General features: G+C 40.4%; 2 protein-coding genes and 1 long non-coding RNA gene across 5 annotated transcripts; 2 read left to right on the forward strand and 1 right to left on the reverse strand.

Moving 5' to 3' along the window:
* The first annotated feature begins 4926 nt into the window (after positions 1–4926).
* Positions 4927–16745, forward strand: cry1b (cryptochrome circadian regulator 1b). The gene is made up of 11 exons (XM_034685562.1): positions 4927–5884; positions 10365–10473; positions 10752–10894; positions 11001–11185; positions 11275–11363; positions 12722–12862; positions 13158–13469; positions 13874–14025; positions 14201–14403; positions 14827–14943; positions 15203–16745. The coding sequence occupies exons 1-11, from the start codon at positions 5727–5729 to the stop codon at positions 15283–15285; spliced, it is 1692 nt and encodes a 563-aa protein (XP_034541453.1). The 5' UTR covers positions 4927–5726; the 3' UTR covers positions 15286–16745.
* Positions 15887–18576, reverse strand: LOC117814310. The gene is made up of 3 exons (XR_004631554.1): positions 18120–18576; positions 17246–17319; positions 15887–17141 (listed from the first exon to the last, which is right to left on the reverse strand). It is a non-coding gene; the product is annotated as an uncharacterized LOC117814310 (long non-coding RNA).
* Positions 17782–24297, forward strand: zgc:153031 (uncharacterized protein LOC557552 homolog). 3 transcript variants are annotated; one of them, XM_034685564.1, is made up of 7 exons: positions 17820–17895; positions 18010–18388; positions 20033–20082; positions 20919–21024; positions 21219–21345; positions 22236–22351; positions 23776–24297. In XM_034685564.1, the coding sequence occupies exons 2-7, from the start codon at positions 18282–18284 to the stop codon at positions 23864–23866; spliced, it is 597 nt and encodes a 198-aa protein (XP_034541455.1). In that variant the 5' UTR covers positions 17820–17895; positions 18010–18281; the 3' UTR covers positions 23867–24297. The 3 variants fall into 3 exon arrangements, with proteins under 3 accessions (XP_034541456.1, XP_034541455.1, XP_034541454.1); XM_034685565.1 differs by lacking the exon at positions 18010–18388 and having other exon boundaries at positions 17782–17895; XM_034685563.1 differs by lacking the exon at positions 17820–17895 and having other exon boundaries at positions 17980–18388.
* The last annotated feature ends 3364 nt before the right edge of the window (positions 24298–27661 follow it).

Genomic DNA, 27661 nt, shown 5'->3' on the forward strand with positions numbered 1-27661 from the left:
AACTCCTGAAAAGTGCAAATGCTGTCACATTATCCAGGAAACACTGGACGTCAGAGAGTAATCAGAGTTATCTCAGAATAACTTACATTTCTTTATGTGTAACAGTGTTATCTTTAAAATGATATACTCTGTGTCTGACAGAAAGACTCTCTGAAGTCTCCTCCCCCTAAGTCATGGTTTCAGACCACACTGCTGCAGCAGTGCAGCATTTATTTGATAATAAATCCAAAAGTCAAGATCATAAAGAACATTCCATTTCATTCAATTGATTCCTAGATCAAGCACCAAAAACTCTGCACATGAGCCTTAAGAAAATAATCAGAGTGGTCAAAAAAAAAAGAGAATGAAGAACAAAAGTACATAAAACCCCCCAAAAATAAAAATAAATACAGAATATATGGTGCCTTATAACTCAAATGATAATGTATTAAAGTTTGAGGCAGGACTGGAAGGAGTTGACAGAAGGCGCAGGATATGTCGGGTGATTTGAAGGGTCTGGAGGTCAGAACAGGAGGAGGCAGAGTCATTTAAGGCTCTATAAACAAATTAAACATTCAGTTCAACCATGAAACATGATGGTAGCAGTAGAGGCACATCACAGAATGAAAAGAAAGAGGTGAGGATGTATGTCTCTGCTTCAACTGTTACATCTGCTAGGTAAAAGATCTTTCTCCTTGGTCATTACGAGAACCTGTTGCATGTGAATATGGTAACAACACATTAAAGAAGACGTACAGTTCAGATTGTTGAGTTCATGCAGACTCAAGACTTCGACAGGATGAGATCTAACATGTGGAAGACGGTAGATATGTTTATTAAATTTAATTTAAAAACTACGTCGCATCAATTCTTAAGTTTCATATTTTTCCACCTTCTGTTTCAAACAAGTTCTGGTAGTCAAAGACCACAACCTGAATGAAAAGACCTGGATTAATAAAACTCACACCCTCTTCCTCAAGGTCAGAGACACAGATAGAGACATTAATCGTGTTAATCCATCTCAGTGACTTCACTGATTGATCTACACCAGCGCTGACCTTTGAGAGAGAATAAAAGCTTTCACACACAGCACAAAAAACTTTCTCAGAATCACAAAGAGAAAGTATCTAGCAAAACTGGGTTATCAAACTGACCGTGAAGGTTAATATATTCCCAGCAGACAACTTAATATCGTGATTTCATGTCTTTGTTGGGTGAAAATGAGCATTTCCAGTTGAGAGGGTGCTTTAATGGACTTAATTTACAAGGAGCCGCGTGTCAGAGAGATAACAGCTCTGAAGCCGTAAGTGAAAAGGGTCCTTTAGCTAAATAAAGGTGAGAAGCAGTGTGAGCACAAAACAAATGGACAATGTTAAAGATATATCACCACAGTTAAAAGGATAATAATATTGCTCAGGTGCTTCAACACTTTGGTGAAGACTTGAAACTACGAGATGGATTTTCAGAGAGGCTCAGAAATCTAGGGAGCTATAAGATGTAATCCTCTGACTCTTATCTGCTGCCACCTGGATTTTGTCTGTTTGTTTGTTTGTCTGTTTTTTTTGTATGTTTTATCCAGTAAAATGTCTAAACATCCTCTGAAATACCTGACGCTGCACCAACATGCCATTTTACCTTCATTCACAAAAAAGACCTGGAGATACTTAAACTCCTTTACTCAGGGCAAAGACACTTTCACATGGAGGGAACAATTCTCCTGGCCCCAGGATTAGAGGTGCTGAGCCTCATCCCAACCGCTTCATATTCAGCTGCAAACCTCCCAACTGCCTGCTGGAGGTCCCAGCCTGAAGAAGCCAACAAAAGCTCATCATCCACAAAAAGCAGAGATGAAATTCTGAGGCCTCCAAACTGAAAACCTTTCTCCCCCATACTCCTTGAGATCCTTTTCAATGAAGTTCACAGACAGAGTCGGTGACAAGGGACAACACTGGCAGAGGTCTACGTGCTGGGAACGTGTCTAAATAAGTCAATAAGCTGAGTGTGTGGACAGAGTGCCCACTTTGAGACAGATAACATTGATTTGCTAAATTAAAACTAATTTCCTGTTGCCTTATAAACACAAATATGTAAGTTGTTCTAAAGCCAGCACAAATGAAAACATAAACACAAGTTTAAAAGGACGAACAATAACTTCTGTAAAAGACAAGTCTAAAAAATTAATGACATCAGGGTAAAAAAAAACTCCAGGTTAAGTCTGCCATCTAGTGTCCACTTGTGAAGCTACATTTTGGAATTACTTCCACTCATCTCATAGCTGCTGTAAGCTTAGGTCACAATAACCTGCAAGAGTGATGCAGCGATATTAACATGACACAGTGTATTTCAGTCATTTCTATGATGAAAGTGGGCGTAATTCAAAAACAGACAGCTGTGGTCACAGCTCTGCTATTATTTAGTCTGTAGATGAGGGATATGTGGCAGGGCGACTGACTTCTGAAGCCGTTTGAGAAAGAAACTCGTGTCATGATGACACCAGGGGTAGAATATCTCACATACAGAAGTCAACCAGTTTCTCCATCAGTCTGTTCTAGATAAAGAGCCAACAGTAGAATAGACATATAAGGTGTAATGTTCTGAACAAGTTAAAAGCCTGTACAGATGGATCAATGTATTAACAATGATGCTGTAGAGCTGCACAGGCCTGAGACATCCTGCTACACAGGATGATCTTCTTTTTTTATCACTGTACATTCTCCTTTGTTTTAATAATGTGTGATTCAATTCATTACATTCAGTTTGGTCCAGTTTGATACAAATTGAAAATTATATCTAAAGTAATTTTTTGTTCATAGTATTGAGTAAAATATAAAGACAATTTGTCTTTCAAAAAAACATGGCATGTTATTTGTCACAGGACAAAGGTTACACTTACAATACGAACTGAAATAATGATAAATAAAGACACAACCATGTTCTTGTGTCTCACAATGCAGGACTGCAGGCAGGCCAGTTTAGCACATGGACGTTTCTACTACAGAGCCATGCTGTTGTAACATGTGCAGAATGTGGTTTGGCATCGTCTTGCTGATATAACAAGGTCTTCCCGAAAAAAGTCATTGTCTGGATGGCAGCATATATATGTTTGAGACTTCCCAGATGTGTAAGCTATCCATGCCTTAAACACTAATATATCCCCATACCATACCAGGGATGCTTGCTTTGAACTATGTGCTGATAAAAAGTTGGGTGGTCACTCTCCTCTTTGGAGCAGAGGACACAGCGTCCATGATTTCCAAAAAGAATCTCAGATTTTCAAAGCTTGATCCGAAAAAGGCAACTTTACTTGCTTTAAGACATTTCACCTCTCCTCCAAAACGCTTCTTTAGTTCTGACCAGACTGGGGAAGAGCTAGAAAATGTAAGGCTCTACTAGGCTAATGACTGTCAGGATCTAGGCCAATGACTCTACTAACGACCTATTGTGACTACCTTAGTACACCATCGGCTCGGCTGATTTATACTTCTGTGTTGCCCCGACGCAGCAGGGGCTGACGCGGATCTGATGAGCTGATCAGAAATGAAGAAGCCTTTGGAGGAGAGGTGAAACGTCTTCAAGAATTTCTACAAAGTCCAGTTGCCTTTTCAGATCAAGCATTGAATTACCATGACTTGGATGACTCAGAACCTTCAGACAATGTTGGATTGTGATTCATCAGGATAGTTTTCCAATTTCCCATAGTCAGGTCCAGAAAAGTCACTGGTGTTTCTGGATTATGTTTATATGGTTTCCTCTTTGCATGGTACAGTTTTAACCTGCATTTGTATGAGTACAACATTATTTAGAGATACAAGAAAACCAACATAATCCCACTTTCCAACGAACCTTTTATGTATTGACTTTGACATAATCTGTTAAAATATCCTTTGATGCTGAACAGAAGAGAGATGTTATTATAAGTAGATATAAAATGCACACCTTTGAGAAATAATAACAGCAGTTAAGTCTATCTAAGTCTATGCAAGGTACTATTTCAAAGCTTTAAGATGTGTACATCATCAAACAAAAGTCTTTTAAAATATTTGTAAATTTTCTTTTTTTTTTTTTGTCTGAGCAGGATAAATGCCACTGGAAATAAGGCAAGTTTTTGATTATTTAGGAATATTGCCTGAGTTTGATGACATAATATATCCCAAAATCATGGGCGTCGTAGTGGGGGGAAATAGGGGACTGAGGGCCAAAGTGGAGAGGGGGGACCTTAATGGGCCTAAAATGTGTTTTCTACTATGCTTTTCTTTTGTTTTGTTATAACTGCAATAAGATAACTAAAATCATCTGAATAAATAAACAAACACTCAAAATTCCTTTCTGGAAATAAGGGGAGTCTCTTCCTGTCAACTAGATTGATCGGCTTCCTGATTTTGGGCTGAATCTGAATGAAAGTAAACTATAGGTTTTTAGAGTTGTATTTTACTTCATGAGGTTAAATTATACCAAATAATGCCCCCTTGTTGTTATTCAGTAAGTCACTTGGCTTCAAAAAATCTTGTTTAAAGAGGTGGACAGTCTGAAGGTCAATAATGTGCAGTTACATTTGGAGAAATTGTAAAAAATAATAATATTGATATGTAGCTTAGATTTGAGTCAGTTAACCAGGATAGTTTTAAGCATATATTTTTTGTTTAATGCAAATAAACCAGTATTATAGCATCAATGTTATATTGTGTAGGGTTGGCTGTGGTGATGGGTCCCACTGAGATATCTTTTCAGGGGGCCCAGAATTCCTGGTGAAGCCCCTGTCCAAAATGATGCAAGAATGACGCTATAATGTCTAAATAATAATGTTGATGATTTCGTTGTGAGTATGATCTGAGTACTGAATACTGTGGTAGAGTAAGCGGGGCGGTCTGTGTAATAAATCGAGCGCACCTGTTTATCAGCCTGGCCTCGCCGCGTTTCATGTGCTCATCCGGGTACTTCTGAGTGTTCACATAACTCCATTCAGAGCCTCCGATTAGCTGGTTTTGTCAGTCACTTTTGGACGCTTTTCTCTCATTTATGTTCCCTGTAGATGAACCAGAACCGAAATGACTGTAAAAACACGTCCGAACATGATCTTTGGGGTGTTTTAAAACATCGTGACACTGTACTGAAACAGTACACTGGAAGCACACTGTGAAAACGTGACAGGGGCACGGTTGTATAACAAATGATTCTGACCAATCAGAGGCCAGAGTTTTGTTCCTGCATGTCGTTGTGGGTGGAGATGTTGATACACAGAGGACGAGCTGCAGTGTGGACCAGGTGCCCGATAACAGCTTCTACACATTGTTTGACGAGTTACTGTGTCAAATCCGAGGAGGACCAACTCTAATAATCGAAAAAGGAGGAGATATTTTCGTGTTTCTATTTTTGTGGAGCTAACGTAAGTGTTCCGTGGGCTTTACGCAGGTCTCGTGTGATATACCAACGACACCAAATAGAGAAATATCATCGTCTGAACTGCTTTTTGGACCTTATTGTTCTCTAATGCGCTGATTTATACTCTGATTGCTGTTCGGGGAGAGATTCCTGCTTTTTGTGTGTATTTTCTGAAGTCACCTGGTGTCACACATGTTGCCCCCGCTGCTCAGCTCACATAACTCCGTGGATGAATTCATGGAGCAAGGCTAGACTGGGAAGAACCAAAAACATTACCCTACGAATCCACTGAACAGAGCTGTAAAGGACTGGAACCTACTTCCCCCTCCTTCTAACATCGCCTGGGACGAAGACACAAGGCAGCTGACATGGTAGTCAACACGATCCACTGGTTCAGGAAGGGACTGCGGCTGCACGACAATCCGTCTCTGAGGGACTCCATCCGGGGAGCGGATACCCTGCGATGCATCTACATTCTGGACCCCTGGTTTGCAGGGTCCTCCAACGTGGGCATCAGCAGATGGAGGTGAGGAGGGGGGGCAAGGGTCAGAACCTGCAATGTATGATGAGAATGTGGAACAGATCATGTCTAAGCCTTAAAACTATGATGAGAAATTCAAACAGATCATATCTTAATCTTAAGACTGATGGGAATGTCAAACAGATCATATCTAAACCTCCAAATTATGGAAATGTGTTTCTATCAATACTGTTACAAACCTCCAATGGATGAGGGAACAGTATGATATCCATTTGTTGGACAATGATACACACTTTTCTAATACAACCCAGTCTTGATTGATGTGATACCTTTATATCAACATGTTAGTAAAAGTAGGATACAGCAATAACTAATTAATGAAGAGCAAACAAGAACTATGTAATCCACAAAGTTAAACATAAACAACACAAGTTGTAAAAGTAACATGATGAAGTTATATAGAACAACTACTGAAAAAATGTGCCACAGTTCTCTTGAAGCCAAAGCTGGTACTGCTGCAGTTCAACAACCCACTGATACAGAATCCTCTGCAGTGTGTGTGACCTGTGCTCCCTCTACAAACAAGCAAACCACCAGAATAAAGCTGTATAAGGTATTATTTATGCTCCAAAGGGAAGAGGCAGACTTCTCGACTACTGTGTTAAAAACGAAACTAATGCGCAATTGCAACAGACTGCAGTCCCTCAAGTGTCCACATGCGGGTGACTGCAAAATCCAATGAAACCCAAATAGGTCCTGCGTCAAGATGCCCATAGTCACAGAGAAATTGAAACCAGTTTCCAGCCCAGTTCAGATTCAGAAATAGTTTTTTGTATTTAGCTTTCTAATATTACCTCCACACTGTCACATATCTGTTTTGATTTTACCAAGGCCTCAGAAACCTATGGATGACGTCATGGAGATTACACCCATGTAAATACAGACTATGTTCAGAGAGCAGCAACACTTTAAGTCAAAAAGCTAACCAGATATCTCTCCCACTATTGTTCGGATGCAAAATAGAGACTATTTATTCATCTGTACTTATTATTCTGTTCTATATCATATGATTAGTGTTCTTTCTGTTTCAAAAGGCAGCAATAAATAACACATTTAAGTTTCTAAATTATAGTCATGTGATTTTAGTATTGCTTTGAAATAATAAATGCACGATCAGTCAATCATTCAAGCTTTATTTATACAGCACCTTCCATATAAATCAAATGCAATTCAAAGTGCTTTAAAGTGATTGAAAACAAGAAAGAAGCAGAAATAAAATAATGGCAAGACATATTAGAAAAACAAAAGGATTTTGAAATAGAGACTAATGCACACTACCAACAATAAAATGTTTAATTAAAATAATGTTGATAATCGTGTAGTAGTGATTATTCCTCATTGTAAAACCATAAAAATCTATAATCACTGCATTCCTAAACTGGATGCAGTATTATACAACATCATTCAAACCTTTAAAATATTTTTAAAGGAGTTGAATGAAGTACACTTGATTGCTATCCTTGTCTTTTAGCTAACTGCTAATTAATATGCACAGATTCTGCACATCTCCATGTGACATCAAATCGGTGTTGGTTTAGTGAAGTCCTCCCTCTGACAATATTTTTTAGTCATAATAAAAGTCATAATAATAACTATTTGTGTAGAACATTTAAAGAAAAGTTCTGGGGCGCTGTTTGCCGAGTGATTTAAGCATGTGCCCCATGTACCACAGAGTCCCTAGTTTGACTCCCGGCCTCAACCCTTTTCTGTACGTCCTCCCCCACTCTCTACTCTCCACATTTCCCGTCTCTCTTCAGCTCTTTTATCAATAAAAGCAAAAATACCCCAACATTTTTTAAAAACAACAATACATGTCTTTCCCTGATTCCACGATGCAACAACAATCTAATAAATAAAAAATAACATTCAGGGGTAATACAACAAGTGTGCTAGCAGTCTTTCTGTAAGCATGTTGGAAGTATTGGCACAATGTGGGTAATTATATTTGTACACTATGGGATGTGTTTAAATGTCGGGCAACTGTGCAGGTTTTTCAGGTTGTGCATAATGTGTGCTCTTGTTTAGTGACTGTATGTGATGCGTTACAAGTGGATCTCATGGAGGACTAAGGTGGAATGTGTCTCTCTTTGGTTGAAGCATGACACTTAGACGGGATGATCTGTTTACAGATCGCTTAGTCACTCTAAGTAACAAACATGCAACTAAACAAACAAGGAAATACTTTGTTGTAGATCTTTAAGCTCAGTGGTCTTGGTCAGTCGTTTCTTCATCGTGGGATGGTGGTGATGATGGTGATGATGGTGATGATGGTGATGATGGTGATGATGCTTCAGTGTCTGGCTAGAGATAGTCAGCATCGTGTGCAACCAACGTGAGACAGATACTCTCCTGCTGCTTGTTCCTGAATGGAGGGCTCAGAAAGTGGGTCAGTGAGCCGCTCAGGTCGTTACAACATCTCCCCTCAGAGCTGACCCACATTAAACACACGCTCAACAGACCCCCCCACCATCCCTCAACCCCGCCCCACTACAGTCACCACACCTCATCCACCACGTGCACATCATAACCAACTCTTCACATGCAAACGCACCCACATCATCACTCCAGGCGCTGCACTTACCTCGGCTTTGTAAACAGACGGCTTAATGTTCCCGCCGCCGCTGCTGCTGCCTTAATGGAGAGGTCTGCCGAGTGTTATTGATGAGATTGTTCCCGAGCATACCCAATGGAAACACTTATAACAAAACCAAAAAGCACAATTGAGTTCTCACTAAATAAAACGCATCCCCTAGTTTCGGAAAAAATCCTTGTCCAGCATGTGACTTCAATACAACCTGCCACTCCTGTCCAAACACGGCTAACTAAAACTTTTTGACCCTCAGCCAAATGTTGATATCCTGTCCTTTAAGTCCTGGATGTTGACGTTGTGAGGTGGAGCCTCCATGGATCAGTCTTGGTTGTCCAGCTCTGACCAGAGATGCTGGATTAGACTGAGATCTGGGGAGCTTCAGGGGTCAGCATAGAAACCCTGAGAGGTCTGCAGCTCCACAGCACCAGTGAGAGCAAAGGAGTGTGCCATTACGCACAGAAGTGGAGGGGAAAGAAACACAAAGTTCATTTGGACATCTGTGCTAATGTAACTCATGTTACAGTGACTGGAGGGAGTGGTGTAGGGTGGAGAGGAGTGCTCTGTGATCTGTGGGGTATTTTGCTGGCCTCATTGACTTTGCAGGAGAGTTTGGTGTGGTGTTTTGATGTGAGGGAGTTGAACCAGGATGAATGGATTTAGTGAGTAAACAGTGAATGTTCTAATGATGAGACTTAAACGTCCCATTCCCCTTTTCTCACTGCAGTACATGTTACGCTGTCACTTCACCTATAGGGGGCACTCTTTCTGTTGTATTAGCCAGTCTTCAGTCTGCTGCATTCTGAGACATTAGAAAGTGCAGAGTGAAGTGGATGTCTTTTTAAAGGTTCACCAGAAGGGGGCAGCATCATCACACTTGTCCCTTCTGTTGACTTCTGTTGAATGTAGTTTCCTTTGCTGTAAGCAGAGCTGATGGATGTTATTGTTTTAACTTTTGAAAAAAAGAAAACGAGAGATGTTTTCTCAGTGAATAAATGAAAGTGAAAAAGACTTTCTGTACACTGCTGTGGTGCTGATGACACGAGTCTCACTTCCTCTACACTTTGGATTCATGTCGAGGCCTTTCATGTGCAGCTGTACGGTGCAGCTAATGTGGACGTAAACATACTGTGTATTCATTTTCCTTTCATAAACACTGCTCTTACGTTCTGCAGACATATGACTGCATGTATTTTTAACATGACAGCCTGCAGCCGTTACTCCTACAGATGAAAGCATTTGACATCTAATCAGCTTAATCTGTAAGTCCAATCAGCAGGGGTTACACACGGGTCTTGTGTTCGGGTCTCGTGTTCTGGTCTCAGAGTCTGAAATTAAATTTTAGACTCACCAGCCAAAATAATTACTGACATGTTTGTGTCACATGAGAGTTTTTTCCAGCACATTGCATTGAGATAATGAGATATTCTATCAAATATTAACGAAGAGGATAACGAAGCAACAGTAACCTCAAATAGTAATTTGGGGCACCTCAAAGGTGGAGGGAAGGAGGGAATTAAACAAATTAGTTTCTACTTATGAAGGGGTAAAATATCTTAAAAATGTCAGACGCGTCGTAGGGCCACTCTTGGCAGCACCTTCTATCAACTTCTTCTGTTCTAGTTTTGCAAGATACCTCCAAACATGATCTATTAATGTTGAAGGCACTGACTTTAACGTCACTATCCACTGCTGTTGGCAAGAGAGGTCTCTGTACGACACCAGGGATACAAAAACAATTTGAGTATGGCTGCAGAAACTTGTTTGAGGAGGAGAATGATATATATTTGAGGTCATATTTTCCACTCCTGGTGTGTGCTTAGCTTCTGTTTCATCTGTATGATGACTGAGTTGATCACTGTCTGCGTTTCATTTCAGGTTTCTGTTGCATTGTTTGGAGGACTTGGACGCCAGCCTACGCAAACTCAACTCCCGCCTGTTCGTCATCAGAGGACAGCCCACAGACGTCTTCCCTCGCCTGTTTAAGGTGGGACACAAGTTCACATTATACAGTAGATAATCGGTGTGGGACTTTGATACATCAGTTAACTCATGCATTGGCCCTCCTGATGAATCAGATAAGAAACCTAAAGATTTACTTAGTCCGCCTCACATGTAGTAGCTTGATCACAGAGAACCGATCAGTTTGTGTTTCCTGATGTTCATCAAAAGTCAGTTGATCTACTGTAAACATAGAGGGCTGTGTTCATCATTAACATGCTCTCCGTTGCAGAAGATAAAACCTAGCTCTTATCTCTCCCTCAGGAGTGGAAGATCTCACGTTTATCTTACGAGTTTGACTCTGAGCCTTTTGGGAAGGAGCGTGACGCCGCCATCCAAAAACTAGCCAGCGAGGCGGGGGTGGAGGTCATGGTGCGGATTTCACACACACTCTATGATCTGGTCAAGTAAGTGTTGACACCTCGAGCATTTAAAGAAATAAGCCTGTTAAAATCAACTCAGCCTTGTGTGTGAGAATTGTGTGTTGATTTCTTTCATGTTTTTCTCCTGAAGGATCATTGAACTAAACGATGGTCAGTCTCCCGTCACATACAAGCGCTTCCAGGCTCTCATCAACCGTATGGACCCAGTGGAGCCTCCTGCAGAGACGATCACACTGGACACAATAAGAAATTGTGCCACACCCATCAGTCATAACCACAATGATAAGTTTGGAGTGCCCACCCTGGAGGAGCTCGGTAAGTTTGTTCTCCATTTCTGAGTCCATGTTTTTGTCTTTTGCTCATGCAGCACAGACTTTGAGCTGTTCTTGAATCCGTGTTTTCAGGTTTTGAGACGGAAGGCCTGAGCCCAGCTGTGTGGCAAGGTGGAGAAACAGAGGCTCTTATACGGCTGGAGCGACACCTGGAGAAGAAGGTAACAAGACAACATTGTATCAGCACAAAATAATGAATACAAATCGTTATTATTAACTTTCTTTTACAATTAAAGAAGAGTTAGGGTGCTGGGTGATTGTTGATTAAAAACAGAATATGATGGTTTTGAAAAAAATCAAGTTCTAGTATATTTGATTGGAAAAGTGCAAAGATAACATATAAATGATGAAACTGAAAAATGTTACTGTTATATGAAAAATATATACTCATTTTAAATTTGATGCCAGCAACACGGTTCAAACAGTTGGTGCAGGGACAACAAAACAGAGAAAAAGTTGTGGAATGCTAAAAAATCCAAAGTACATAATATCATTCAAAGAGAGAATCTAGAGACATCTCTGTACAAAAAAGACAAGTACCAAAACCAAGACTGGATGGACGTGATCCTCAGGCCCTCAGGCGGCACTGCAAATAAAAACAGACATGACTCTGTAATGGAAATCACTGCATGGGCTCAAAATCACTTAAAAAAACATTGTCATTAAACACAATTCATCCCTACATCCACAAATGCAGGTTAAAACTGTGCCATGCAAAGAGGGAATCATATATAAACATGATCCAGAAACACCAAAGACTTTTCTGGACCTTAGCCCGTTTGAGATGGACAGAGGGGAAGTGGAAAACTATCCTGTAGTCTGAAGAATCAAAATCTGATATTATTTTTGGAAATCATGTACACTGTGTCCACGCTCTAATGAGGAGAGGTTCCACCCAGCTTCTTATCCAGGCTCCATAAATGTTGAACAATATGTACTATGCCTTTTCAGGGAACACCTTACATATTTCAGCAAGACAATGCCAAACCACATTCTGCACGTATTAGAACATCATGGCTCTGTCGTAGAAGAGTCTAGCTGCTAAACTGGCCTGCCTGTAGTCCTGACATGTCACCCATTGAAAACATTTGGAGCATAAATATGAAAAATTCGACAAAGGAGACCTTAAACTGTTTAGCAGCTGAAATCCGCTTTCAAGAATGAGACAACATTTAACTTTACACTCCAGAAACTGGTCTACTGGGTTCACCAACGTTTACAGAGTGCTGTAAAAGAAGTGCTGATGAAGACAACGGTAAACATGTCCCTGTCCTGTTTGAAACGTGCTATCATCAAATTCAAAATAAGCTTATATTTTTACGTAAAACAAAAATATTTTTCAGTTTCAACATTTGATATGTTGTTGTTGCTCTATTTTCAGTTAAGTGTAGACTTTAAATTATTGTTTGCTTTGAGATAGTGCTTCATCCTCATCTTCAGCCTGAGACTCATTCAGATTTCTTCTCAGACTTCACAATAGTTCTATTCCAGATAAAGCATCCTGCTGATCTTTTCACAGGCCTGGGTGTCACACTGTGAGCGTCCTCGTATGAACCCCAGCTCTCTGTTGGCCAGTCCCTCTGAACTCAGCCCCTATCTGCGCTTTGGATGTCTCTCCTGTAGACACTTCTACTTCAAACTCACCGACCTGTACCACAAGGTATGTACTACCACAGAGGAGACGGGGAACTATCAATCAGGCTTGATTCAGACGGCACCTTTCATACAATCAAAGTGATTTACAGCAATTAGAAACAAGAAAATGTGCTAAATATATTAATTTAATTGTTTTTATTCTGTTTGAGGAGTATATGGGAGTAAGTTTGATAACACAAGTATCATTATTAAAAATATTTAAGTATTTTCTGAGTTAAGGCTGAGTTTATAGATGGATTCAAATAAAAGCCTGGGCTGCTAAGATATGTTAACTTCATTCTGATTTTTGCTCCTCTCAGGTGAAGGAGAGCAACTCTATCCCTTTTTCCCCGTACGGTCAGCTGCTGTGTAGAGAGTTCTTCTACACAACTGCCACAAACAACCCCTGCTTTGACAAGATGGAGGGAAACCCTGTGTGTGTTCAGATCCCCTGGGACAGGAACCCAGAGGCCCTGGCCAAGTGGGCAGAGGGGCGGACGGGCTTCCCCTGGATCGACGCCATCATGACTCAGCTGAGGCAGGAGGGATGGATACATCACTTGGCGAGGCGTGCTGTGGCCTGCTTCCTAACCAGAGGGGACCTGTGGATCAGCTGGGAGGAGGGCATGAGGGTAAGGTCAAGTTTTCATTTTAAAATTTATTTTTTGTTTTATTTAAATATAGAAAAGAGGGCTGAGACATTAGAGCTCAATCAGTCTAAAGAAAAACAGACACAGGACAACGTTTACACAGAAACGTAGTCTCTTTTTTAAATTTGACACAGTGTTATACACACATATATATATATATATATATATATATATCTATATATACATATATAGATATAGATATATATCTATATATCTATATATATATATATATGATAACGCAGTGTGAACACAAGAAGACTCGAAGGGGAAAATGCAGCAGTGACTCATTTTTGTCATCTGAATTGGGACAAAGCAAACGAGATGCAGGAGTGATAGCACCAAAAGGTTAAAATAACCTCCGTGTATGCTCCCTGTGTCTGCCCCAGGTGTTCGAGGAGTTGCTCATTGACGCTGACTGGAGTGGAAACGCCGGCAGCTGGATGTGGCTCTCCTGCAGCGCGTTCTTCCAGCAGTTCTTCCAGTGCTGCTGTCCTGTGGGGTTTGGACGACGCACGGACCCCAAAGGGGACTACATACGGTCAGTCACTTTAATACTGAGGCATAGATTGATTTATCAGCAGTGTTGTGGTTTAATTCTGTTCCTCACAAGATAAAAAGTGTTCACACCACAGAGACTCTCCTTAGTTACTGATGAACAGTGATGAATATATTAACTCACTTTATTCTTCGTCCTTCCCTCTCTCTGCCTCCAGGCGTTATCTGCCCGTATTAAGAGGTTTTCCAGACAAATACATCTACGATCCGTGGAATGCTCCAGAGGAAGTTCAGAGGGCAGCTAAGTGCATCATCGGAGTCCATTACCCCAAACCCATGGTGAACCACGCAGAAGCCAGCCGCATCAACATCGAGAGGATGAAACAGATCTACCAGCAGCTCTCCTGCTACAGAGGACTAGGTAACCACATGACTCACACACTTGACGCTCATGTTTTATTTCTGATTCTTGGCCCATTTCTTTTTGATGCTGCCCCTTTTTTTACTCAAACCATGATGGGTCACATTTGAATGTTGCAAGAACCGAAAGAAAACTGCAACCCACTAGCCTCTGAAGCTTGACTTTTATTAACAAACCTTGTCTCATATCAACCACTTAACAGTTAATCAGCCAGGACTTCTATACACCAGCAGCATTGCTTTTTAAAATTTGAAGGCCCTTTAAAGACATGAAAAATGTGCCCTCATATAATGTAATTTTGTTGTTGTGTATGTAGTTTTGACTTGTTAGTAAATTTAACTCTCTCTCTCTCTCTCTCTCTCTCTATCTATCTATCTATCTCTCTATCTCTCTATCGCTCTATCTCTCTATCTCTCTCCCAAGGTCTTCTAGCCACAGTACCTGCTATCTCCAGTGGCTGTGCAAACAACAGCAACATCAGAGGACTCAATGTGGGGAGCAGTCAGAACCTCCATACACAAGAGGGGCTGTCTCGATCAGGTACGAACAGTTCGATAATCATACATGAAGAGAAGATTCTCACATGTTCAGTCAAAGTCATCACACTCACTGCTAAAATAAACACCAATGAGATGAGAGTGTGTTGGCCATGTGATGTCTAATGTTTGCTCCTCTGTCCTGGAGAGGGGCTGTAGGTTGTGACTATAAAGACTCTTAAAGCTCAAAGTGTCATTAAAACACAAACGTTATAACCTCTTGCTTTAATCCATGACTTTTGTTCTGTGTGGTGTCAATGCAGAGAGAGGACACTTGGCACTGAAGCGAAGCCATGAGGAGGTTCCCCCTGAGACCAGCTGTAAAACCATGAGGCATAGCAAATGACGTGAACTAGACTCAGACGAAGGGTCCCTCAGACAGTCAATCTGGACTGCATTGTCTCCTGCAGGACCCTCAGAATATGCTCAGCAGTGACTGTAAACTAACACATGTAACACAGAGGCTGGTGGGACTGGATCCAGCTGCAACCATCAGCTGTTTGCTTAAAAGGACATAATCAGATAAGATGATTGAACGTCGGACTGGATGGTCAGCTGCATCTCCAGATTAGACTCATGAAGCATCTCAGGAACAGAGGAAACACAGATTCAGCAGAGGGAGGACCCTCTAACACCTGAGGGCTGGACCACCACCATCTGAAGTCAGAGTTTGTAGTGTCATGAATCCAGCTCTCACCACCATGGTAACTGACTCTGAACTCACAACCTGCACCAAGGTGTGAGCTAAACATACCCAGGTAACCTTTCTGTCTCCAATGACCCTGAGATCACACGAAACAGTCACATGATGCTGGTTATCAACTTCATAAGTCCACCCAGAGTGTCTATGAGCGGGCTCACACAAAAAGGGGCGGGGTCAACGGCATCCAACCAATCACAGACACATTTAACTAAGTCAGTGCAAACAATGAAATTAAGAGATATGAAGTAACTCACACTCCAGACAAAATCAGCACAGACAAATTGACAGACACTGAGGTAGCCCCAAATAGAGTAGACATGTTTTATTTGAGCAGGGCCTTGGTTAACAGACAGTTGATAAGCAGCTCATGATTTTCGTTGCCTCAGACGGAGCTTTAGGTTTCGTCATCTTATGTTACAAAAGTAAAGTCAAACTCGTTCTGCCTCTGTGTTCAAAAAGCAAAAACATTTCATGTATGAAGTCTTCACATTGGGATGTTGTGGTCCTCCTGTTGTCTTCCACTGTAAAAAAGAAAAAAAAAAAAGGAATGAAAGCACTTATTACATTTTATTAACGCCCTTTACTCCACATCAGTGAGGTTGGAGAATAAACTGAACTAAACATTCTGACAGCTCTGGCCTCCTCTCCTTCATGTGGAAGTGGAACCAACTGATGGGAACACCATCAGGAGGAGTTTTTTTGACCCCCTCCCCTTCTGTGGTGTATGTAAAGCCCCCGTTCAAACGTATTTGGTATCTTTCCTCATGAACGAGCCCCAAACTGTTTATATCAGAATGTCACTCTGCCAGGATGAACATAAAGTGTAGGTCGATGCTCAGAGAACTTAACGTGACTGTCAGGTTTGTAATAAAGAAACCTTACAGAGAATAAAGATTTGTACATATTTATTGTTTTTGATTCTCATCTTTTGTATATTTGATCACAGGGTTTCTCAGCTCCTTTTTTGTAAAGAACATATTTACCAAACTCAAAAGACCTACTGTGAATGCACTCGTTTTTTCCCCCATGTGATCGTCAGTCTGTTATTTTTGTACAAACAATGACCAAATTCTAACTATATTAAAACTGAAAGAAAACACAAACCTTGTATCTGTTTCTGTTTTTCGACTTTATGTTTATGTTTCAAATATCTCTTCCTTAAAAAGAAGAAGAAGAAGAAGGTGGGGATGCTGTTTTCAGGTGGTCTGAATGTTCAATGCTTGTGTGATGAGATATTTGGTTTTGTTGATCAGTTTGTTGTGGAACATTAAAATATGCTGGTACTGTTTCATGTTGGAGCCATTTGCTTGCTAGTTTCATGACTGATGTAGTTTCATCATAGTATATAATAGGGGAGACTGGGGACAGGTGCAACAAGTCTTGTTCATCCAATCAGAAAAATTCTTAAGAGAATGCACTGCTTCTACGCCAGACTTCCACCAGATCTGTGTCCGGTCCATCTCCACTCTTCTGCAGTTCGGAGCTGCACCGCAAGACAGCTAGAGCCACAAAACAGGATTTCCCACAGTAATTAGTGAATCATTGATTATCCTGATTGATGCTACGTGCTCCGGCGTTCTGCAAAAATCTAAGTTTTGCGTACCTGCTGTGAAGGGGCCTGGAGTGCTGGAGCTGAGACTGAGTGGACACTGAGCCGGTGTAAGTTAGCCAATAGACCTGCCATCCAACATAAAGATAAAAGACACATTTAACAGGTGCTTGTTTAGTTTTTGAAAAAAAAAAGCTGCAACCTCCAGCGTTGAAGAATGAAGCCAGTGTGGAAGTGCATAAAACTACAGTTCAACGTGTGTCGACTTAAGGCTGTCTGTAAAGGCTGTTAAGGAGTCCATGTTAAAATGTCCAGTTTACATGAGGTTTGAACATCTCTACAGCTGGGTTCAAAAAGTTTGGACTCTATACTTCATTTAACTTTTCATGTCAGCTGTACAGGAGAGGATTCTTTTTTAATCTGACTCATCCACTTGCTTACATAAAGGTCTGAGTCTTTAGGCATAATTAAGGGCGTGGCTGATTTGACAGACAGGTGGGTGCGCTGTAGCTTTAAGTCAGGTGGCCTCAGCTCCACCTCTTGCCTGGGGCCCAGTAGCTTGTAATAAGTGCAGTTTGATCAACTTCTGCTCGACATTCATCAGCTTCAACTCACAAACAGACATGACAATTCACAATTCAGTTAAGTCATAGTTTGTTAATATTTTGCATCCATCCCTGACGAGTACTGACACTAGTGATGAGGTAAAAAGCAATGTCTGACTGCTCCTTCATAATGAATATTATGTAAGTTATGTCATATATGCCCCACACATTGTTTACTGAAACTAATAGAAGATATTTTATAACTCATATTAGGTAATTATTGACAGTATAATCAGTGAGGACGGCCCCTCGTGGATGCGTCACTCTCTCGTGTGATCTCTCATCGTTATGAAGGCTCGCTCTGCCGGGGAAAAAATTCAAACCGTTTCCAGGATGCACGGGAGAGTCCTCCGTGTCCAATCATAGCTGCAGCCCGGTGGGCGGTGAAGGAGGATTTCAGATCCGGATAAATAGTAGGAGACCCACGGGCTGAAATCCTGATCGCGAGCGTCTGGTGTAGCTGCTGCTGTGACCGCGTGCTAGAGATGGAAACGAGCCTGGACAAGGTGCAGAAGAAACCCGTCCGCCTCATCGCTGCCGTCTGCAACGACATGGGGATCGGGAAGAACGGGAAGCTGCCCTGGCACCTACCGTAAGACCGAAACCATCAGATCAGGATTTAGTCTCTGCAGAACCTGCTGATGTTTATCTAATGCTATAGGAAAACGACATTAAAAGGATGACAAGACATAAATAGCCTCAACAGACACGATACACGGATACAGATGTGAAACAGCTGTCACAGTGGTGATGGGAGTTTGGTTCTTTTCAGTGATCAGATCTTTTGGCTCAGTGAGCTGTTTGGCTCTCAAATGGCTCTTTTGTTTTACCTCAGACTTTTACCATCGGTCAAGTTTTACAATAAATTGACATATGATGGTTTTGTGTTTACTTGAACAGTGCATGTGAACAGTTGTTTACATTGTAAATAGTTATTTAACATTATTTTTAAAATAATAAATATTAGCCTGTCATTTTTTTTTTTTTCTATAAATATGTATCAGAATCAGAATCAGAATCAGAATCAGCTTTATTCGCCAAGTATGCTTGAACACACAAGGAATTTGACTTTGGTAAACTGTGCTCTCTTTGTACAAGGCATAAGAATAGGAATAAGAATAAGAACTACAATAAAAAATAAAAATGAAAATATAATAACAATAACCTTAGCTATAAATACAAAGAAACAACAAATAGCTTGACTAATATGTACAGGCTAAAATAATATGATAAAGTGCAGTGGTGAGTTGCAGAGGTAGTTTTACATTATAAAATAGAAGTTAAATAATACAAAAAATAGAAATATGGAATTCTGCTTGAGAATTGTTGCATTGTATATCTACATGTATATTTACAGAGAGTATTTATCTGACAGGTATGACACTGTTATGGTTTAGTGTATACAAGATTCTTTAACAGGTAAGGGAAAGTGTTTAGTGGGCATGATGTGAAGGCCTGCTCACCCTGAAGGGGTTCTTCCTCTGTAACATCCTGCTCATTGCCTCGATACTTACTTAAAGGATGAATCATTTTAAAGTTAAAATGGATTTGGAAATTACTGTTTTAATTTTAAAATGATTATATTTTGTCTGATAAAAGTTAAACTCTAAGTTTGAGCTGCATCTATGAAAGTATTTTTATAAAAACTCACTCAGCTGTTTTTACATTCAACTGAACTTGCTTTATAAATTAGCTAACTTAGCTGTTATTACTCACATTAGGCAAGGCTTTTATTCATAGAGTAGTTCAATGTGCTTTTAAAATATTAAACATTATTTACGTTCACATAAAATAAATAAATAAGCAACACAATGTATTGCAAGTCAAAATGTATTTTCCCAGGCAGAAACCTCGAGCAGAACCAGACTCATGTTAGACTGATATCTGCTGAAACCGTGTTTGGGTTGGAAAGAGGGATGTAGGTAGATGCAGAAAGAGAGTGATGAAAGTGGTGAGACAGATAGGAGTAGTTGTAGCAGCTGGAGATTGATGTTTAAAAACATTTTAATATTCAAAATTTGTGTGATTACTGATTTATTATCTACTCTCAGCACCTGCCAGTGTCATAGTGCTCTGAAGTCCATGACTACAGAGTCTTACTGTCCCGACGGACACAGGTTCACCTGCTGGTCTGGTCTAGTTATGCATGAACAGAGTAATGATGAGCATCTTTCTCTAACACTGCCTGACTTGTTGTTGATGGGATGTTGAAAATGTGTCTCTTTATCTCTTTCAGATCTGAGTTCCAGTACTTTCTGAACAACGTCACACGGGTCTCTAAACCAGGTAAGCCTCTTAAATCAAAGGACACCATGCATACTCTAATATGTTTCGTAAAGAACTTAATGTCATGGAGCTGAGACTGAACCATTATTTCAGTCAAATTTAATTGTGCAATAAGAGAAAATATAGAGCTAATAAGAGTAAATATGAGAAAGGTGTGTCTGGCTAACTTAGAACAAACACTATTAAAATTAAGTTAATAAGAAAACTAGAAATGAACAAACAACCATAAATTCTGAATTTAACTGGGTGTCAGATTAACTGATAAGTGAACAGGATAGATTTATGGCAGTGTTGCACACACCGTCAATCTCTCATTGGTTTAGATTCATTTGTTATGTAATCATTGAAAGAATCTTTACTGAACATTTATGTATCTATTTGGATGTGACTAAACAATTCAGCCTCACTATTCAGCACCAAAACTACAAGTCAGTTAAATGAAGTATGCATTTTTTTTTTATTGTACGCTGATAGCTCATAGCGCAGTGTTAGTCTGATTAAGCTCACTTATAACCAGGCGACTGAAGGCTGGTGGTGCTAGCTCTGCTAACCTTAGCCACACTCTGCAAACCAATGCAACATCATTTACCTGCAGACTGTGTGATCCAGTGTTTAGCTGTGTTGGATAAATTGTGCTCTTTTGAACTGTTCTCTGGGTGTTTTCTTACCTTTAGTTAGTCAGATTTTTCATTTCGGTTTAAGTGACTATAAAATGAGTCTCCTCAGAATATCTCTAGCTGGAGGTTTATCTCTGTGTGAAGATGAATGAAGATGAATGAAGTTTTGGTATCTTTTGTATCGTTGATTTTAATGTAAAAAATGTCATTCTATGTCAGGAAAGATGAACCTGATGGTTTGGGGCAAACTGTGCTGGTACTCCAACCCAGAAACTCTTTTCCCAATTGCCAATAACCTGCATGTGGTGCTGAGTAAGACACTAAAGTGAGTAAACACGCACGCACGCACGCACGCACGCACGCACGCACGCACGCACGCACGCACGCACGCACGCACGCACGCACGCACGCACGCACGCACGCACGCACGCACGCATATTTGGGCTTCACCACAGGCCAATCCCATGTTTTCATTGTAATTTATCCTTCTTAATCTCACGAACATTTCTCCTCTCACAGCACAGTCCCAGACCACGCCAACTTCCTGTGTCAGGACTTTGAGAGTGCCATCCACCTCGCTACTCAACCCCCCCTCGCTGATCTAATCGAGACCATCTGGGTGGTTGGGGGGACGCAGGTCTACGGGGTAAGCCTGGTCAGAGTCTGAAAGATGAGGTAGAGTTAGCTTAAAGCTCTTGCTGGGATATATTCCGTTTGTGCGGAACAGTTTTTTTTGTCTTTTAGTTCTTTAGAAAGAGTTGTCTTTGTCTCTTTAAGGGAATCAAACACATGTTGTTAGTTAGGGATGCACAGATCCCACTGTTTAGGTCCCGATACCGATACGATACCTTGGCTTTGGTATCACTCTATACCGATACTGGACCAATTTGCTCCCGGTATTAATTTAACAATCTCTTTTCCTTAATGTGAGGACAAAACTGATGTGTTTTGGCATCTTCAGGCTTTTCTAACTTTGTAAACCAAAATAAAAGGAACATTTTAATCTGACAGTATCATTAATCACGGATTATAAATGTGTACCAACAGTTTGGTGAGTAATACTTCATAACTAACTGGAATTACAATTGAACTTTAAACCCGAGCAATGGATAAGTGATGAATTAAATATTGTTGTTAGTCTGTTTGTAGTCTGAGTAGTATCGCTCAATCCAGTATCAGTGGGCTTTGTCATCTGCAGGAAAAATGGTCTGTATGGAGAGCAAAAGCAGGAGACAGAATCTCTGGAATGGAAAGTGATCGTTATAATGTCATGCATGCTATTCAAATGACATGGCATTAGATTAGATATACTGTACTTGATGGATGGCAAAACAAGCATTCAGCTCAGTGCGACTTCATGTGCCAAAAAAAAAAAACACAACAAACAAGATTGCCAACCATAAATACAACCCAAGTAGAGCGTAGGAGTACTCAATAAAATAAGGTACACAGAAATGCACACTTAACTTATTTATGGTAATTTAACTTAATGAGTGTTATTTAACTTAATGTGTTTATCTTGTTGTGTGTGATCAGGAGGCGTTGAAGCACCCGTGGTGTGACTTGGTTTACCTCACAGACATCATGGCCGACTTTGACTGTGACGTCTTCTTCCCCGAGTTCGACAGAGGAATGTTTAAAGAGCAAGAAAGGTTTGTGTTTTTCCCTTTTAGACTGTTAAGAAGACGCCCGTCTGTGCGGAAACTGTTTGTGAGAGAGAGAGAGAGAGAGAGAGAGAGAGAGAGAGAGAGAGAGAGAGAGAGAGAGAGAGAGAGAGGAGAGAGAGAGAGAGGAGAGAGAGAGAGAGAGAGATCAGCACCTTTCTGTCAGGCTGTGTTCTCATTGGTTGAAATATCAGAGTCAGCTTTATTGGTAAGGTATGTGTGTACATGTTTTTGACTTTGGTTCATATCACACCCAACGATTTGGAAACCAACAAAGTGAAAAGCTTTCAACAAACTGACCAGAGTTAAACTCAGAAAACACATTGAACACTGAAATCCTCACAATCTGTTATTGACAGACACACAGAAAGCTGAGTCATTAAACAAACATGAATTAAGGGCTAAAATAATAAAGCACAACAACACCAAAATCCATATCTGAAGGCCAGCAAGACAGAAGTCCTTGCTCCAAAACCCTCTTGCTCCTGATGTCATGTCTAAGACCAGGTGCACCTTGTTAGGGAACAACATACAGCAGTAACAGATCCACTTTGCTCTGTGTGCAAACATTATAAATAGTAAGCTAATATTTACACACCTACATTTGGCACGTGATGCTGTGAAGTTTTTCACTTCATTCTTTCCTTGTTTTGATGTTTTATTCATTTACTCTGTCAATACAAGCAGGAAATAATTGAGTTTTAGTCAACAAGAAGTTAAGTCAGTTCATGTTGGTAAGTTTCCTTTCACATCAAATCACATCTGTAACACATTTAACGTTTTATACCAAGACTGATAACATGTCTCTAGCTCCTTCTAATGAACCAAAGTTAAACCAAAATATCCCACACAACCCACATTTAAAGGGTGGTCGCTCCCTCAGGTGGGTCCAGTCCACAACAGGACAGATTCTCACCGTTATGTAAAGTTCAATGACTCTTGTTGTTAGTGTTTGTTACGTTTCCTCTCACCATTCATCCTCTACTCTGATAATCCGGTGCACACAGCGCTGCAGAAGCCTCATTGGTCAACAGAGCTGTCAATTATTGTGTCGCATCCCCAGCATCAAATAACTAATTTAAACTGAACTTGTCTCATAAATCAAAGAGCTGGTGTCTTTAAATGTTTTTAAATCTAAAAATTAAAGACTTTGAAGCAGGTCCTTCAGTGCCTATGAATTGTACTTTTTCTCTCTGTGTGTCTGTAAATCTGTGCTTTGTTTTACACTGCTGACTGTATTGTTCAGGGGTCCTGTCTGTTTTGACCTGTACAACAGCCAGTCAGTAGGGGAGCTATGACAATTTTGGCTTCACTTTTGGGGATATTTTCAAACAGTCCTTATTTTTAATGGTTTTACAATATCATTTAAGCGCCTTTAACAAACTTTGAAACTTGTTTTTGTTTCCACATAGATTTCCTGGAGTGCCAAATAAAATCCAAGAGGAGAACGGCATAAAGTACAGATTCCAAGTTTTCAAAAAAGAGACTGCTGAAGCTGTTTAGATTGCCTCCTCGTCATCATCACTCTCATTCCAAACTCTGTAAATATAAAATTATTCTTGTTGCATTGAAAAAGTCTGAGCACTGTGAGCACAGACACTTTATCAACATGTTTATATGTCTAATCTTAGAGCTAATTCCCCCACCACTGCAGCTGGAGAGACTTTTATAAGAAACAAATATCATCTCGGCACTCCTCCTCCTCCTGAGTGATGGTGCTCAGTAAATGTGCCTTAAGTGAGTTGGGTTCTTTTCTGAGCCTGTTAGACAGAACTAGTTTAGATGTTGTGGGTAATTTCTCCCATGATGCACTCTGATCATGGACCAAATCTTGTTTTTAAAAGGGTTAGAATTATAACAACATATTTATGAAATGTGATTGTGGGGATGTTTTTTACTCTAATAAAAACGAATCAGTTGTTCATTTTTTTAAAGGATAAATAATGTTTGTCTGTGACTTTACCTTGATGTGCAAATAATTCAATCTAAACTCATGTGGTTGCATTTGATGATTTCTGCCACTAGATGGAGCCACATCACTTAGACAGGAACTCAGACTCATGTCACTGCTCTCTCAACATCTCCAGATTTTCCCTTCCAGTTTCTGTCCATCTACAGTGATGGGAGTTATTTGGATATTCACACACAGACAAAACCACAAAGGGCTATGAGTGCATCATATTATAAACCCCATTCATCAGGCTTTGCCTCTTTTACAATTTCATATTAGTATTGTTTATGTTAGTAATGTGGAGTGGCAGAGGGAGAGAGTCAGAACCATAGACTGTAAATAAAAATGGACAGCGTTGCTCCGCCTCTTCCCGTTGTACTGTTCTGAAGCCAAAAAATCCCTCTCCTGGGCGCAGCCATTGTGCAGCCAGAGCCTGTGAAGCCTTTGTAATAAGCTCTGCCCTACAGCGTAACGTCACAAGACGCTGTGTGCCCTTTGAAGTTTCGTTCTACGGCGGCTGTGAATCAAAGGAAACCCGGAAGTAAAACCCTGTTTTTTAAACTCTAACAACTAAAGAATAAGAAACTTTTCAGAAAAAAAGAGGCCTTGGACACAAAACAGTCAAATACTAACTACATATAACCACAGCATGCGGATGTGAGAAACATTCATACGACGTGTATTTATTTTTTAAAGTTTGACTGCTCCCCTATTCAAATGAATGGGGGAGACAGATTTTTTGACCTATGCTGCAGCCAGCCACCAGGGGGCAGTCACACTGCTGAAAGCCTCACCACCAGGGCCGTATCCGGCACGCTTGGTCAGAACTGATCAGCTGATCCTCAGTGAGATGATCAATCTCTTCCCAGATCATAAACATTATTTCATTGTTTAAGTGTCAAATGCAAAATGTCCACCCAGTTATCAAAGTCTGTCAGCTGTATGTAAATGCACATAGGATACAGTCAGCTTCCATCAATCTAACTCTGTAAGAGACTGGTTTGCTGCTCATACTCCACTGTACTCCTCACTCCTGAATCCAACAGAGGAGTTGTTTTCCGCCTGGAGGTGGAGAGTGTATGACCATCGGCTACTGGATCAGAAGTCTCATGAATGTGATGGATGCTGCATGTGAGGACATCACAGGCAATCAGTGCAGAGGATAGGTGTGCCATGCATGGGAAATTTTCCCCTGGTGCATTGCAAGATAACAAATCAGATGTGACAGGATGTCCAGGAAGATAAGAAATCATGTAGCCGACTGTGAAGAGGTACAGAGTTTGTTTGTTTTTACAGTAACTTCTGCAAACCGCCAAAGGTGTTGTTATTGTCAAGGGATTTTTTTTATGTTTGTTTTTGAGTTTGCTTGAGTTTGAGTTCGCTCTATACAACTGACACAAAAACTAGGTTGGACAGTTCTCCCTGAACATTTTGGCTCGTTCTTCAAAACAGTCTATTTTCTCTAAATTGAAAGTGCAAACTGTCACAACAGTTTCATGGCACATCAAAACTGTTTTTGCATGTTAGCAAAAGGCTGTAAGAACCCCAAAACATTTCATTTACATTTAAAAACCTAGTTTTTGTGTCAGCTGTATGGAGCAGTGCCACCAAAAGGGAAAGCTGTTTTAAATAATTTGAGCCGTGTCGGTCAAAATGTAGAGATGCTTTTGCACGATGATAGTCACACATTACATCATGATTATGTCAAAAAATAACTCCCTTGGGAAAAAGCAAAACCCCAAACAAAAAAAAACATTCTCTACCCAATGGAAAAACAAAAAATAAAAAAAATTGTACCTCTTCACAGTAGGTTAAAGATGAGTTCTCATCCTCTTAGACATCCTGTTGGTCTTGTTGGTCTGGTTAGGGATTTTCATCAACATAACATCTGATGTTTTCTCTTCATGCACCAGAGAAAAAAAATCTCCCTTCTCTGATTACCTGTGATGTCCTCACCTGCAGCCTTCATGGCACTTAACAGAATCATCTGCTCCTGTGTCTGATTGTCATTAAACTTCTCCAACTCAAGGCTGAAAAGCTAAAAAATCTAAAAGCTTTCCAACTGATGCTGAATACTACAGAGTCAAACTGAACATATGGTTTATATCTAAACTTCAGCTTAGTTTGTGGGTGTTCACATGGAGTTTTGGATCATGATTTTAGTAAAAGGGATTTTCTCCTGATTAGTTGAGTCTGTTTTTAAGAAGAGGGAATTTACATGAGTCTGTCTGAATGAAGAGAGACGATAAAAGCTATATTGTGTTTAGATAAACCACAATATACAGTCTTACAAAGATTCAGAGCTGCACTGTTGACACATTTACATCCTTAGCTTCACACATCAGACTGAGATCATGCAAACGTCCTGACTCGTGGTTCAAATTTAGCCTCCTTCAAAAGTTTTCACTAATGCTAAAAGTTAACAGGTGTAGTTTGGACTCTTCCCATGTGGCTCCGCCCACCTTTCACCTGAGCAGAGGTACTGTGAGTGAACGCTGTAGAGGGGCTAACATGTTCTTTCATGTAAATATATGTCTCATTATTATGCAATCATTAGAAGTAAGCTGGAAATAATATTTGAAAGACATGCACTGACGTGCACGCTGCAGAAATGAGACAAAGAGGTTTTTGTCTCTGCGGACTGTTTGACGAGTCATGCTTAGAGAAACCCTGATGTGACTAACAACATCAGCGAGAAGGATGCCATGCTCCAAACCAGAACCCGGAGGCTACTTAAAGTTCAGCCAATTCTGATTTTATGACTCTTAAGTGATTTTTTATTAGAACTTTATCCCGGCTGAGTTTCAAAAGGAGTTGTTTTCTGAGTGTGAAGGACGAACACTGACACTGACTCTGCTGTAAGAGGATTTTATCAGGCTGGTCATGACTGAACGTTAAGATGGAGCGAAAGAAGCAGAGCTCAGTAAAGAAAGACGTTATGAACCTGTTTTTTAAGTTAGTCCTGTGACAGATGAACACAGCCTCTGTTCATGTCGCTCTTCAAGTAGAGAAGAGTTTTTCTGTTTTTAAAAAAAGTACAAACAGAAATCTTGCGTCACACAGCAGTTTACATGATGCTGGTTGGTCAAATGCTTGAGAGGTTACATGTTCACTACAAAGCTGGGGTGGACAGTTCGAAGCATGTGGATAAACCCAGTCTGTTCCTCTGTATAGGTATATGGGCAACATGTCTTTTGTGATATGACTGCATCAGTAACAGCTTTCCACTGTGTCTCTTTCTTGTCAAACTTGATTAAATAGGAATATGATTCAGCTAATGTTGGCTGCTTTTTAGCGGGTGTATGAGGGCTGTAGCGGTCTTATGCATCTCTTCCCACTTGGCTACA

This window comes from Notolabrus celidotus, chromosome 6 (genome assembly GCF_009762535.1).
Source record: "Notolabrus celidotus isolate fNotCel1 chromosome 6, fNotCel1.pri, whole genome shotgun sequence".
In the NCBI taxonomy this organism is placed as follows: Eukaryota; Metazoa; Chordata; class Actinopteri; order Labriformes; family Labridae; genus Notolabrus; species Notolabrus celidotus.